Genomic DNA, 16,075 nt, shown 5'->3' on the forward strand with positions numbered 1-16,075 from the left:
TGTATCAGGAAGCCCCCAACTCAAAGTACAGCAAGTTCCTGGTGAAGGACAGCTGACAGTCTACAAATAAACAATTCATTGACTGAAGCACTTTTAGGGGTTGCAATGTGACAAACTGGATTATCCAACATGACTGAGTTGCTGTACCTTCCAAAATGTTTTTTTTTTTTTTTTTTTTGCAGTACTTTCAGCAGCTCCTATTTCTGCACCTTCTGATTCACTCACAATTCTGCAAAAGTGAGGGCCTCCGCGTCCCAACTGTTAATTTGGGTGCTGTAGAAAAGGTCAGCATTTATTGTCCATCCAGAAATGTCCTTGGGAAGGGGAGCTGCCTTCTTGAACTGTTTGCAGTCTATGTGCTGGGGACACACCTTCAGTGATGTTAGGTCGGGAGTTGTGGGATTTCAGCCCAGTGACAGTGAAAGAATGTTGATATATCTCCCAAGTTAAGGGAACCTTACATTTAGTAATTGTGGGGTTGAAAGGATTTGCACACATTTCCAAGATCACAGTTTGATGTCCAAATTCCATTTAATCTTTTACGTACCATAGAACTATAGAATTCCTATAGTATTGAAGGAGGCCATTTAGCTTGTTGTCTATCAGACACTTTGGCCATTTTATTAGTAAAATGTTTTACCCAGGTGCCTTTATTTGCGAGATGAACAAAGGACAAACAGAGGTTAACGAATCCACCCAAATTTGTACACAAACACAACAAAACAGTTATTTTCCCAAATATAATCTGCCCAAGGCTGTCATGAATTTGATCGAGCTGTGGGTCCAGGGTCCTCGTCCGTGAAAGTGGGTCTCACACCTCTTCCATCCGTTCTCTGGTCCGCCGCCTAGTCTCCCCAATGCCTCTGCACAGAGGAGGGTCCCTGGGTGTCGTCTTCTTATATCCCACTTCACACCCTTCCAGAAGTTTCTCTGGCCCTCAGCCAATGATGGCGCTGGGCGAGGATCTCAACACCCAATGGAGTCGCCGACTGAAACTTTGCAGGACACCAGGAATTCCCTTCAGGGGCCCATCCTCAGGTGCATTGTCCACATGTAACCATATCCCATAAAAGGTAACGGCAGGAATTCTGGGTGTCAGAAAGTCTGGCTTCATCTTGGCAACAACAACAATTGATCCATTTGAATGGGGTCCATTATCTGCCGATCTCCTGTTTACAGGACAAGCCCAGACTTGCCCCGGCTGTGTGTCTGTCCAGGGTATTCGAGTTTGGTTGTTTGACTTCCTAGCCGGAATGTCTGTGGCTTGGACTGTGGTTAAAATTTAAAGTGTCCATTTTTATGTTGGGCCTCAGATTCAGGCCGTTGGCCATTTTACCACAGGCCTATAGAGTCTGCAAGAGCACCCAACCAGGCTCACTCTCTCTAATCCCTATAACCCCATAACCTGCACATCTTTGAACTGTGGGAGGAAACTAGTGCATCCAGAGGAAATCCACGCAGACACGGGGAGAAAGGGCAAACTCTGCACAGAAAGTCCCCCAAAGCCAGAATTGATCCCAGGTCCCTGGTGCTGTGAGGCAGCAGTGCTAACCACTGTGCCACCATGCCATCCCCAAGACTGCAGACTGAAAGGGAACCTTTTTTGCAATATGTTGAGGTGGTGAGATGATGGGTTGGCCCAGTGTGTCTCACACTGTTGTGCTGAAACTTCTGCTTCTGCCATGATTCAAAAAAACTTCATCAGCTATGTGGAGAGGCTGAATAGACTCGGACTGTTTTCATTAGAAAGAAGGTGGTTGAGGGGTGACCTGATAGAGGACTACAAGATGAGGGGTATGAAAAGAGTGGATGGACAGGCACTCTTCCCCAGGATGGAGGGGTCAGTCACCAGGGGGCATAGGTTTAAGGTCCGTGCGGCAAAGTTCAGAGGAGATGTGCGAGGCAGTTTTTTTACGCAGAGGGTGGTGAGTGCCTGGAACGCGTTGCCTGGGGAGGTTGTGGAAGCAGATAAATTATCGGCGTTCGAAAGGCATCTTGACAAACACATGGATAGGATGGGCATAGAGGGATACGGCACAAGGAAGTGCTGAGGGTTTTAGCAAAGGTTGGTACCATACGGGTACAGGCTTGGAGGGCCGACGGGCCTGTTCCTGTGCTGCATTGTTCTTTGTATCACCAATTTCAACCAGGAGGGAAGGAGAACAATTAAAAAGTATCTTTTGTTCAAAATGCTCCGATTTATCCTAAGTAAAATATTTGGCAGCAGCATATCGATTTTATAAATGTTTTGATTCCCCAGCATTGGCTCTGCCTCTCCAAGTTGTCACTGACTGGGAGCAGAATTCTAGGATCGCAGCTGGGAAAAATTAATTCATGGGATTTAGGCATCACTGGCTGGGCCATTTCAGTCACATGTAGGTAGGTCAGACCAGATAAGGATCGTAAATTTCCTTCCCTAAAGGACATTAGCGAACCAGATGGACTTTTGTGACCATCAACAAGGGTTTCATGGTCAACATTTAGTCTTTGGATTCCATAAAAATCTGGAATTAAAATTTTACTATCTGCCATGGCATGATTCAACCTGGGTCTCTGGATTACTAGCGACAATTTCGCAATACCACCACCTCCAGTAATGGCATCACAAGAGCCCATAAACATTTCTTAAGAGTTCACACTGAATTCTTTCAGTTCTCTTTTGAAGACAAGATTCTGGCAACTTAATTACCAGACAATGTCACCGACTAGACCAAGTCAGGCTCAGTTCTTTTTCTGTAATAAATTTGGAGCACCCAATTATTTTTTCCAATTAATGGGCAAGTTAGCGGGGCCTATCCACCTACCCTGCACATCTGTTTGGGTTGTGGTGCTGAGACCTACGCAGACACGGGGAAAATTGTGCAAACTCCACATGGACAGTGACCCGGGACCGATCGTGGATCCTCGGCGCCATGAGACAGCTGTGCGAACCACTGCACCACAGTGCTGCCCTGGGCTCAGTTCAATACATTGTCTGCTGTCAATTAGTCCCAGAACAATCCAAGGAGGTGACATCACTGACCCACAGGAGGCAAACCCAACCAGAGGGTCTGTGGTTGGACAGAGATACTCTATGCAATCATAAAATCCCTACAGTGTAGAAGGAGGCCATTTGGCCCATCGGGTCTGCAACGGCCCTTAAAAAGAGTACCCTATTTAAGCCCACGCCTCCACCCAAACCCTGTAACCCAGTAAATCCACCTAACCCCAATCCACCGAACCTGCACTGCTTTGGACTGTGGGAGAAAACCAGATAACTCGGAGGAAACCCACGCAGACACGGGGAGAAAGTGCAAACTCCACACAGACAGTGACCCGAGGCCCTAATTGAACCAGGGGTTGCTGGAGATGAGAGGCAGCAATGCTAACCACTGTGCCACTGAACCCGTTAAACTATTGGGGGCTTGAGATTTTCACCATGGTTTAGCTGTTCTGGAAGTTGCTAGTTTCATGGTGCAGGGCTTTACTGAATCTCAAGTCTAGATTAGTCAGTATCAGTAGCTGCATGTGCCATTCCTCTCCTGTGACCTCTTATCACCAAAAAGGGCAAGACCTGCAATGTTGTGGGACCATCTCGCTCTAAGTCACATACCAGCTTAATTTGCCACTATTCCTTTATTTCGCTGGAGTTTTATGCTGAAAGATATTGCATTACATAGATTTATACAGACTTTGTGGCACAGAAACGGACCATTTGGTCCAATTCGGCTCTGTCAGTGTTTATACTTGATATAGGTCTCCTCCTACCCCTCCTCATCTCACCCTTAAACAAGAAATCAACATTAACTACAACAATTTATATTTCTAGAATTGTACATTATCATTTGACACTGACACATAGGTATTGGGGAAGATTACAAACAAAAACATATATCAGCCAATGAGTAGGTTTTAAGGAATATCAAAGGAGGGAAGAGAATTGGAGATTTAGGGAGAGAATTTCAGAGCTTCGGGCCCATGGAGCATGGCTGCTAAAGGAGCAATTAAAATTAGGAATGCTCAAGAGGCTAGCAATGGAGTTAAGAAGAATGAGAGGTGTTCTTATTGAAACACGATCTTGAGGGGAATTGATAAGGTAGATATTTGGAGGATGTTTTCACTTGCGGGACAGACTAGAACTAGAGGACACAGTTTAAGAATGAGGCCCCTTTTTCTCTCTCAAAGGGTCATTAGTCTGTGGAATTCTCTTCCCAGAAGCAGCGGAGGCTCATTGAACTTACTCAAGGCCGGGTTAGACAGCTTCCTGATAGACAAGAGGATCAGGGTTTTTTTTTTTGGGGGGGGGGGGGGGGGGGGGGGGGGAGGAAAAGAGAGAAAGAGGGGGAGAAACAGGTGACAAAGTGGAATTGATACACAATCAGATCAGCCATTATCTTACTGAATGGTGGAGGAGGCTCAAAAAAGGGCTGAATGGCCTACTCCCAAGTCTTATGTTGTGAAGGTGGAAATACAAAGTATTTTCAAATGGTGCAAATATGTGGTAGGAAACTAATTTCAGGACCACATACCAAGGTTGTGAACAGCCTGGTTCATCCTCAGAAAGTTGCCAGGAAGAAAATTGGAGGCATGACTTAAAGTACAGTGTTTACAGCAGGGATCAAAGACAGAGCAAAGTTCTACTGATCCAGTACTCAATATCAGGCAAGCAGTATGATAGTTTAGAGATAGCTGCAGGAGGCAAGGAAGGAAAGGTAGACTTGAGCGTTCCAATCTTCATATCCATTTTTTGATAGGTGGGGCCCACTTCATTAACGTCTCATTTGGTGTCACTGTGTTGGGATATATTTCATTGTTCATAATTGCCATGCGATAGCTGGAGTACATAAATCCACTTTCGGGTTGGATAATGCATACACATATACACCACACAAATAGAGCAGAGCTGGATTAAAACTAAAACCTAAATCACATGCTCAATTTAAAAAAAAAGGCAACGGCAATTTATACACATGTGCAAACATTACCTATTGCAGTCAGCAGCTCATAGGAACTACTGTCTGCTGGGAAGTTGCTCACGGTATCCCAGTTCTGGGGAGATGTAATATTTTCCGATGGGTGTTCATCTGGCTGAAGGAGGAAAGAAACAGAACATGGGTATTGTAGCAGAGTGGTGAATGAACAACTTTGTGTGATCAGCAGTGAGACTTGCTGCCAGCTGTTGGTTCAGCTGAGCCATCCAACTCAGCTGGTACAACTTTATATATCTCTTCAAATTGTTGACAAAAACGCTGTTCATCCTCTCCAATTAGTGTCCCCTTTAACATCACAGCACCGGCAATCAATTTCACAGGAATATCTCAGAAACCAGCTACCCCGCATTTTCTCCGTCTCCCACAAGTCAGTTCAGGCAGCCAGTGGCGCACAATATACAGCTATTTAATATCCGAGCAGGAGGCATACAACGAGCAGAGTCTTAAAAATTAACAGCAGCAATCAGGGCCAAGATCAAAGGGGGTAAGACTTGATTTAAATGTCAACAGCAAGCAGGAATAGGCAGGGTAAGCTGACAAGGAAAGCATCCGTGTACAACAGATAACACAAACAGAATCATAGAATAATACAGCACAGCAGACAGCCATTGAGTCTATCAGCATTTCCAACCACAACCCAGCTGCTCCCACTCTCCTGCCCTTTCCACCAATCATTACAATTTTTTCTCCACGTATTTATCCAACGGTCTTTTGGAAACTGCTACTGAATCGGAAACTACTCATTGCATAGAAAAGATTTTCCTCATTATCACCTCTGGTTTGTCACCTTGAATTTGTGTCTCTGGTTATTGACCATTCAGCCCTTGAAAACAGTTTGAATTACTAACTCTATCTAAACCCAACATTGATTTTAAACATCTCGATCGCCTCTCCTCGCAACTCTCATTGGTCTAAAGGGGAATAATCTCAATTTCTGCAGTCTATCCAGGAATCTGTAATCCTTCAACCATTCTAGCAAATCTTGTCCACACCCTCTCCCAAGCCTTTTAAGTTCTTTCTCAAGTTTGGTGTCCAGAATTTGATTTGATTTTTTGATTGGATTTGAATTATTGTCACATGTACCGAAGTACAGTGAAAAAGTATTTTTCTGCGGCCGAGGGAACGTACACAGTACGTACATAGTAGACAAAAGAATGGGACACAGTATTAAAAATAACGCCAAACTAGTGTTCTTGATGTTTATTATTTAGCATACTTTCCACAGGCTTCCTTTCTCTATGCCTCAAACCAGGGTCCCATTTGCTTCAACTGTTTTATTAATCATTAGTCACCTTCAAAGATAGTGCACAATTACTCCCAGATATGTCTATTTTGGCACTTCTGTCTCTACTCATTCTTCCTCCCAAAATATATCATTTCATACTTGAATTTCATCAGTCATGTTTCCATGCATTCCACCAGCTGTTTACATCCACATGAAGTCGATCATCTTCCTTACATTTTATTATATTTCCAAATCTTCTGGAAATTGCAATTGCGCTTTGCACCCCGAGATCAAAGTCATTAATTGTATCAAAAACAGGAGCATGGAACCTTGAGGAGCTTAACTTCAACTCAAACTCCCTCCAGTCCAACAAAAGTCATATGCCATCCTTTAACTAACTTTGTATCCATGTTACTACTGTCCTTTTTATCTCATCAGCTTCAATTTTGCTAACAATAGCTTTTGAAAGCTCTTATACACAACATCAACATTATTAGGGGAATGTCAGAGATAGATATTACGATTAGCTGTGTTTTGGAGAAAGGTGCAAGGGGTTGGATGGGTCAATTGCCAACAGCCATGTTTCCCAGGTTTAATGGCCATTTTGTCGAACAGGTACAGCGCAAAGGTGGTGTCCATGTTGGTTTTCTGCAAGAGCTCTGCTACCCCCACCCTATCCCTTTAGTCCAACATCTATTCAGATAACTTCTGTAGATGGTAGTTTCCAAGTTAGCCATTGAAACTTCCAAAAATAAAGTATAAAACATGAACCACTGGCGTGAGTGGTCACCAAATATGAAATGTGAAAAAACACCAGGTACTTGTATTAATATGGCACAGTTCAGTGAATACATTAATTGCACAAAGACACTTTAATCATAAATGAAAACTTTTTAGAATCCACTAAGCTAGTCTCCGGCACCCGACAAAGAGTTCATCAAATTCATTGAGTCACTTTGGCTATGGAACCATTGTGAGGATCCCACTCAATATGATGTGATGCTTTCAGTGTCAGAGTCCTCCCCCTCAACAAATCATCTTCCTCTCCAACCATTGAATTGAATATTCTGCATTTTGATTGATCCGATGACCGTTTGTGCATTACTACTGTCTGATGACAAAAATCACAAAGCAGCAAGCGACACATTTCCAATCTTTATAAAGTTCTTTCCTCCATCAACCATCCATCTATTTGATTTGGTACGGCCATGATCCTCGATTGGCTTGTTGAGGCACACATCCAAAATGTTGAAATAAGGACGTTAGCCCCCAGCTTGGTGTAACTGTGGGTGTTATTCCTTCACAAGTACCTCTTGATTTAAGTGATTATTATTATTGATTTCATTGGTGATTATGGGGTCTGAACATGTCCTACACGAATAAGCTGCATTCATTACATAGGCCACCAGGACACCTATTTACACATCATTGATCCGTAACTTCGATCCATCCCCATCCATCAAGCTGTTGTCATGATCAGGCACTGAACCTCCAGCAGGGAACTTGCGATTATCAGCATGGTTTTAGGTTTAAAAATTACCATAGTTATCAGCCAGGCAGATTAGAAGTACCATGAATCTGGTCTTCCCATGTCCTGTGGTTTTCAAACTTTTCCTCTCCACAATTCGGTTGCTGGGCAGATAAATTCATGGGGGATTCATCCATGCTAATTGTGGCAGAATGGGTATTTTTGCCACTGTCTGATGAATCACTGGAAACTGGTTATTTTGGCATGAAGCTCTGTTGGTAGTCTCCAATGGATCTTCATTTCTGCCGCAAACTACACATTTTCACTCCGTAAAAAGGCTACAGCAGCCAGCTCGGAAATCGCTGCTGGGCTGATGTCTTGATTTCGTCCATTTAAATACACATTGCATTTTGGTGATGAGGAATCCATTCTGACAATGAGGATCATTTGCACGCTTGTCAAGATCAGGGCAGTGATTGGTCCCTGTTCTCATGGTGCATTTGGTCTTGGGCATCTTCTTTACAGTGGCTTTTTTCTTTCATTCTCGCGCCAGCTCTTCACTGACACTGCATCTCATTTATTCGGTGAGTTTGAAATGTTAGGACATGAAACTTAAAGCCAGCTTCATACTTCATTTGTTCTCCTGGAAGACTGATTTCTCTGTCATTGTCGTGCAGGGTCTTGCCTATGTATTAAACTTTCATACAGCTTCGTGACATAACCCACATCAACTTTCTCTTCTTCCCCTCCACCCTCATTCCTGCATCCATTCCATTACTGTACATTTCCTTCGCATTCTCCCTGACGAATGAATCACGTCACACTTGTCTGCATTCAAATCCTTCTCACTCGTGACCACCCATCTATGTTGAAGCCCATCACCATCATGCTCAGTGGATTGTGGCATATCAATCGACAGGACATACAAGATAACTACAATTCCCAGCATCAAAATGCATATTTAAGTTTATACTCGGCACATAAGTCAACACCGATTTTTCAGCTGATAATGTTTAGGGCTATACTTGCCTTTAGGTCAGTGCATGGGATCAAGCAGGTGATATGGGCCATGTTGCTAGTGGTGTGTTATGGACACTTGAGACATGCCCAAACAAAGCAGACCATGCACGGTGACAGATGAACAGAAATGGATTCCGCAACAACACTGGCAGTTCATATTTTATACTCAAAGTACAAGTTTTTGGAAAGATTTTTGGAAGCTTCAAAGCTCAACTTATACACTGTAATTCATGGCAATTCCAGGTGTTGTCTCATTTGCTAATTTTGAAATAATGCCTTGCACACTCTCTGGTCATTAATATACAAAGAAAATCAGTGGTCCCAAAATCTCCTCCTGCACCATAAACAATGAGCCCACTGTCTATCTTCCTCCAATTTCTATTCCTGAGGTTGCCCAATCCTATCTTTGTTTAAGAGCGAAAATGGATTTATTTTCAGTTCAGTGGGTTTGATGTTAATTCTTCAATCAAGGGCAGATCAAACTGCATGTCTACAGCTGCACGAACCCCCACTATGATTCCATTTAACCCACTGCAAAGGCAAGAAGATTCAGCTTGTTGGGATGGTTACTGATTAAAATGAATCATAGTTCTAGAATCCCAACAGTGCAGAAGGTCTTTTGGCCCACTGAGTCGGCACTGATCCTCTGAAAGAGCACCGTAGCTAGGTCCACGCCCCCGCCCTATCCCCATAAACCCATCCAATCTTTTGGATACAAAGGAACAATTTAGCGTGGTTAATCCACCTAACCCACCCATCTTGGACTTTGTTACTAAATGCTGAGTCCTTGGATTTTCAAACAAGTTTTTTTTATTTAAAAAACATAATTTTCTCCAGTGACCTCTTCACACCTGCTTTGCTACCTTTATGAGAATCCGAGCACCCCCTCAGCCTCATTATTGCTCAGGTACAGCAACTCCTGCCCCATTCGGAACAGCCAGAGACCTGGCTGCCCATTGTCTAACATTAACATCTCTCAGGCTGATGAGCTAAATTTACTATTAGAGATGTGATATATTAAAAAGGGCCTCAAACAACGAGAATATGCTCAATCATCAAGGCAGCAAACTGGCCCCGACACAATATATTAGAGTCTCATTTTCTTTTCTTGTGCTAATAGAATGAGACTCTGAATCATAGAATCCCTACAGTGCAGGAGGCCATTCAGCCCATCAAGTCTGCACGGACCCTCTGAAAGAGCACCCGTACCAGCTTACCAGGTTCCCAACCTATCCTGCAACCCCGTAACCTCACTTAACCCACACATCCCTGAACATGAAGGGGCAATTTAGTATGGCCAATCCACTCAACCTGCACATCTTTGGACTGTGGGAGGAAACCAGAGAACCTGGAGGAAACCCACGCAGACACGGGGAGAAGCACCCAAGGCGGCAACTGAACCTGGGTCTCTGGCACTGTTAGATAGCAGTACTAACCACTGTACCAGCCCAAATAATGGATCTGATGAGTCTATCCAATTACCATGTCAGCTCCACACTGAATTGTCATGGGTTTCCAGTCCAGGAGTTAATACAGCAACTTTTATTCAAACTACAAATCAGTAAAAACAAATGAACAGGACAGATGCCAATCTCTCACAAGTAAAGCAGCATGTACAGAGACTCCGGAATATATGAACTTGCAATCAGCAGCAGGCTTTGTCTGTTAAATCTTTGTTAGTTACAGGAAAACAAATAGATACTATATTAAACTATGAATATTACCAAAGTAGTAAAATACAGTAACTTTCGTGGCAAACACAATATTGGAAATCACTGGCCTCAGCAATGGTAGCACAATATAATGCAGACACACTGCACAACAGCCTTGTTCCCAACCACCATTTAGTGCCCCCCCCCCCCCAGACAGGATCAGGTGAAAGGAGGATAAAGCCAAAAGTAATTGCGCTGCCTCTTTAGTTGCACAGCTTTTGACAAGCCAAGTGTACACTTATAATTGAACAGGTTTGCGAGGTTTTGTACTCACACCCAAGCAAGGACTTCAAGGAGAGGATAGGGAAAAATAAGAATGGTTTAAAATGGCTGGGTGAAATGAAGGCAGGGAAGTTGGACGAAAAAGCAGCAAGGGTCATGCTGCATTGCTATCCACAAACAGTTTTCACTAACAGGAGTTTGAATCTGGTTCATTACGGAAATTTCCTGGTGGAAGAATGTCATGGGAATAAAGAGAATACTGCTCCACAGCAGCCTAGCCCATGTAGCAGCACGGAGGGTTGTGTTCATGGATGGACTGCTGCATCCCCCAAAGTTGCGGCGTGAAGTATTAATCTGTGCCTTGAAATGCATCTTTCAAACAAAATGACTTTCACTTTAAACAGTTATGTTAATATTCTATAGCAATGCTCCAAATCATATTTTAATTTAATGGATTATGAAGATCTGCACAATGAATTATCCACGCCAATTCCATCCTCACAGTTAACTATTCTCTGCTGACGAGCTGGCCACTGGCGTGGGGGGGGGGGGGGGGGGGGGGGGGGGGGGGGCACGCCCACATACCTGTCAAACTCACCTGCTGACTTTTGTAGTTTCCTTCGTAAGCAAATGGTGAGTCAGTGTCCAGCTCCACATCGCAATCGGAACCTCAGTGTCTTGCAATGAATACTGCTCAGAGCTGTCTCTACCCGTGATGTGTTACAGGAGACAATACCCTGTTGACCATTTATTCAGTGATATTTGGAGACAGATGGTATCCATCACAGAGAATGATTTGCAGTCATGACTCTTTAAAGCAGAATTTTGTAGAGTGGAGCAAGGGCTCCCAGCCTTTGGCTTTACAGATTTGGTGAGCCACTGTTATCATCATGTTTGCTTTTCAAAATACAAATATCAAAGCTTGCCACTCAGAATGTGAGAAATGCTTTGAAATTTGTTCCCAGTGCATCAAATTACAAACGGACTATGCACTGCTATTATATTAGATGTGCATGGAGGAAGTGAAAAAAAGGATATACAAAAAGATGATTCAAAATGGAGAGGTTAGCAGGGACAATGAACAAGCTGGGACTCCTCTTTTCCAGGCGTATCCGAACATAGGTCTTAGACGAATAAATATTTCCACTTGTGAGAAGACAAAAAACTTTGGGCCAATAAGATAGTCACTGATAAATCCAATAAGGTATTCAGAAGAAACTTCTTTATTCAAGAGTAGTCAGAATGTGTATTTGCTACCACGGAGGAGTGGAGATGAATGGCACAGATGCATTTCAGGGGAAACGAGATTAAGTACTAAGGGAGAAAGGAATAGAAGGATATATTAATGGGTTAAGATAAAGAGGAATGGGAGAAGGCTCTTGTGGAATCAATCATAGACCTATTGGGCTTCTATGTAATGTAATTTAGAACAATTATCTTTTTAACATTATACTGTACAGAAGTGGAACAAAGTAAAACAAAAGGAACTTTAAAAAGCAAATGCACAAAATAAAATTCCCTTCAGCAACATATGGACATACAGGAGGGCAAATTTTGCAAGGATGCAGTTACAGTGAAGCCAACTGCAACACAAAATGACATTCCACATTACACAAGGGCTCACATGCAACCAATATCACAACCTTTTGGTGCTCGGTACTCACCTTTTTGTGATATTCCGCCTGAGGCCGTTCTGAAGTAAAGAAACTAAGAGTTGACTTTCAGTTGTGGGGCAGAACAATTGGCAAACAAGACTGGCAATTATGATTATAGCCGACACCTCGATCAGAGTCACAGTCACATGGCACAGAATTGCCGATTGCTCAGAGTAAAAATGTTGGCATTTCACAGCAATAATAGTATTTGAATGATAAAGAGATTGGAGTTATTTTTATTACACCAGCACAAAATTAGAGTCTTATAGTCACTTCTAACATTGAATTACATACATATTATAGACGCCATGAAAATGTTTCCAATATGGAGATCAATTTAGAATAATTCAATCACTACATTCCACAAGAGCAAAGGAATTAACATTGCAGCACTAACATTGCAGCACAGTCCTCAAATGATGGGATTCTGAAAAATACCGCAGGCCTTATATAAGACAGTGCGGTCCTCCCAAAGGCTCGAGAGATCATTTGGACACAACGATAGAAGATTATCCGGAGAATTGCAGTGTGCAACAAAGCTGAATGGCATTAAAAACATCTTTCACATCAAACTGCGCAAGGAAGAGACAATAATCTTTAAGACATCAAAGATGAAATACCAAGGCTAGATTTTAAAGGCCAATAGACTGGAGGAGAAAGAGGAAAATGAGGGAGGGAAGGAGTTAAACCCCATTTAGCTCCTGAGAATGCAAGGGATATTGAAGTTGAGTGTTAGTATCCATGGAAAATAAAGAGAGGAAAGTACAGAACAGCTAAGACCATCGCAGTATAGTCAATTAGATAAAAAGGGTGCAAAGAAAGATGTTGAAGGCTATGGGTTAGAATGGATTGCTCATCAGATACAAAGACACCAAACAAGGTGAGGAAATGTTAATTGATACTCAGCTAAAACCACACATCTGCTCTTTTCTCAAAGCCCTGTTATTTTTTTTCTCCTTCATGCATTTATCCAATTTCCTTTTGACTGTTACAATGTGTTTGGCTTTCACCCTCCTTCCAGGCGATGAATTCCCCATTACTACATCAGTCACAGAACAGTTACAACACCATTGTGTCTGTTCTGGCTCTCCGAAAGAGCAATTCCCCTGCATTCTCCCCGTAACTCTGCACATTCTTCCTTTTCAGATAATAACCCAATACCCTTTTGAATGCCTCGTATGGCCCTGCCCTCACCATGCTCAGATACATTCCAGATGCTAACCACATGCTGCTTGAAAAAGTTTATCATGTCGCCATTGCTTCTTTCGCCAATTAACTAAAATCTGCTCTCTGGTTCTCACTCCTTCCACTAATGGGGAAAAACGTCTCCCCATCTACTCTGTCCAAATTAAATCTCCTCTCAACCATCAAATCCATGTGACTTTAGTTATTCAGCCCCAGAACTATTCTCGTGAATCTTTTTTGCAGTCTCTCCAATACCTCCACATCCTTCCTAAAACTGCAGCGCCCAGAACTGGAAGCAATACTCCAGCTGAAGCCAAAGCAATGCTCTGAGAAAGTGTGACATAATGTCTTTGTTTCCGCACTCTTATGCTCCTATTGATAAAGCCCATGATACTGAATGCCTCATTAACTGCTCTCAGCCTGTCCTGACACCTTCAATGATTTATGCACAAATACACCAGGTTCCTCTGCTCCGGCACCCCTTTTAGAAATGTAACCTTTTATGTTGTATCATTCATCCATATTTTTCCTCCCAAAATGAATCTGTATCAAATTTCACCTGTAACCTCTCTGCCCATTCCACAAACTTTTAAATTTCTACACCATCTCCTCACAATTCACAATAGTTTTGTATCAACCAAAAATTTTGAATTTGCGCCATGAGGTTGAGGCAATTCATATACATCAGGAAATGTTGGGGTCCTAACACTGACTTAAGGAACACCACTATAAACCTTCCCCCAATCCAAAAAACACCCATCAACCATTATTCGTGGTTTCCTGTCACTCAGTCAAATTTGTACCCACATGGTTACTGTCCCTTGAATGCCACCAATTCAACATGTCTGTTGTGGCACTGTATCAAATGCCTTATGAAAGTCTAGGTAGACCACATCAACAGCACTGCCCTCAGCAACTCTGTTACCATGTCAAAAACTTTCAGCAAGGCAAACACTATTTTCCCTTAACAAATACGTCCTAGCTTTCCTCAATTAATGGACACTTGGGCAAGTGCAGGTTGATTTTGTCTCGAATCATCATTTCCAGAAGTTTCCCCACCACCAGGCATAGTTGCCTGTAGTTGCTGGCCTTATATTTATAAGCTTTCTTTCAAGAAGAGTGTACTATTTGCAATTCTCCAGCGTTCTGGCACTAACCCGAAATTAAGAATGAAACATTATGCTAAGTGTCACCAAAATTTCTACTCCCAATTCCCTCAATATCTTCGGATGCATCTCATTCAGCCCTGGAACTTGAAGTACAGGTGGACTATCCATCACCGACTCTTTCAATTTAAAAACCTTCAAGCAACTGAATTACCTCCTCTTTCAGCCTTCCCTGTACAGCATCTTCCTTGGCAAAGACAGATGCAAAATATTCATTTCATATTTCAGCCCCCTCAATGCATAAATCCTCTGTTTGGTCCCTTATTGGCCCCACCCCTCCTTTTACTATATGCCTGTAAAAGGAAATCCAAAAGTCCTTCTATGTTAGCTGCCAGTCTCTTTTCATACTTTCTCTTTGCTTCTCTTATTTGCTTTTTCAATTCCTCTCTGAATCTTTGCAATTCAGCCTGCTTCTTGGTTATATAATCCACCTGACATCTGTCACAGGCACAGGTTTTCTTCTTCATCCCGAGATCTTTTGTCATCCAGGAAGCTCTAAATTGGTTTGCCCTGCCTTTCCCAGTTGTGAGAATATATTTGTACTGTGCCCAAACTCTCTTGGTTTAAAGCCAGCTCATTGCTTAGATATAATTTTGCCTGCCAATCTTAGAGCGTCTCTTATCCCATTGAAGTTTCCCCAGTTAATTATTCTTTCTCTGGATTGTTCCTTGTCCTCTTTCTAACCTAAACCTTAATGGACAAAAATCAATGCTCCCTCAACTTCCCCAACTGACACTTGATCGACTTCATCCCCAAGAACTAGGTCTAGCAATATATTTTTTCTCGGATTGGAAACATATTGCTGTGGAAAATTTGCCTTATCACATACTTGGAACTTCTGCCATCCCCCTCCCCTCCTTTACACAACCAATTATCCAAATATACATTGGGATAGTAAAGTCCACCATTGCAACTACATTATAATTTTTGCATCTCTGTAATTTCCTTGCAGATTTGTTCCTCTACCTCTTTCCCACTAATTAGATGCACTGGGTAACGTAATTTCACCTTCTGTCCATATCTCTAACTATATAGAATCGGTCCTTAACCCTTCTGATACATTCTCTTGGTCCAGCACTGCAATATTCAATTTAATCAATAGACACCCCTCCAGCTTTCCTGCCTAAACACCGTATATCCAGGAATATTTCATTCCTGGCCTTCTTTGAGTCAGGTCTGTTATAGTCACAACATCTTATTTCCACATGGCAATCTGTGCCTGTAACTCAATCTTATTAACTATACTCCGTATATTCACATTCATGCACAGTAACTCTAATATAAGCTTTGTTAATTTCTCCGCTACTCTGAATCTAACAAGCCTTCATCCACCCTTGCTACTTACCAAAACATACCAGCTGCTCATCTCCTTTCTGTTGATGTTACTTAATTATCGGAAGCTAACTAAATGCTTTTTGTGAAATGAATCTTTTTAGTCTGCTTCAGCTTGCT

The 16,075-nt window shown here is 42.4% G+C and overlaps 1 protein-coding gene across 4 annotated transcripts in view; it reads right to left on the minus strand.

The window, feature by feature from the left end:
* The window catches only part of LOC140398328 (STE20-related kinase adapter protein alpha-like), a 125,910-nt gene that overhangs the window by 72,091 nt on the left and 37,744 nt on the right, over positions 1-16,075 (minus strand). For 2 of the 4 annotated variants that reach the window (XM_072486896.1, XM_072486897.1), the window contains exons 4-5: positions 12,282-12,310; positions 4,965-5,067 (exon numbers count right to left, since the gene is read on the minus strand). The exons of 1 other annotated variant lie outside the window; for it this stretch is intronic. In XM_072486896.1, the coding sequence (XP_072342997.1) occupies positions 4,965-5,067; positions 12,282-12,310 (132 nt within the window). The remainder of the gene's footprint in view (positions 1-4,964; positions 5,068-12,281; positions 12,311-16,075) is intronic. One more of the 4 variants, XM_072486898.1, reaches the window with a different exon arrangement.

Source organism: Scyliorhinus torazame, chromosome 21 (genome assembly GCF_047496885.1).
Source record: "Scyliorhinus torazame isolate Kashiwa2021f chromosome 21, sScyTor2.1, whole genome shotgun sequence".
Classification (NCBI taxonomy): domain Eukaryota; kingdom Metazoa; phylum Chordata; class Chondrichthyes; order Carcharhiniformes; family Scyliorhinidae; genus Scyliorhinus; species Scyliorhinus torazame.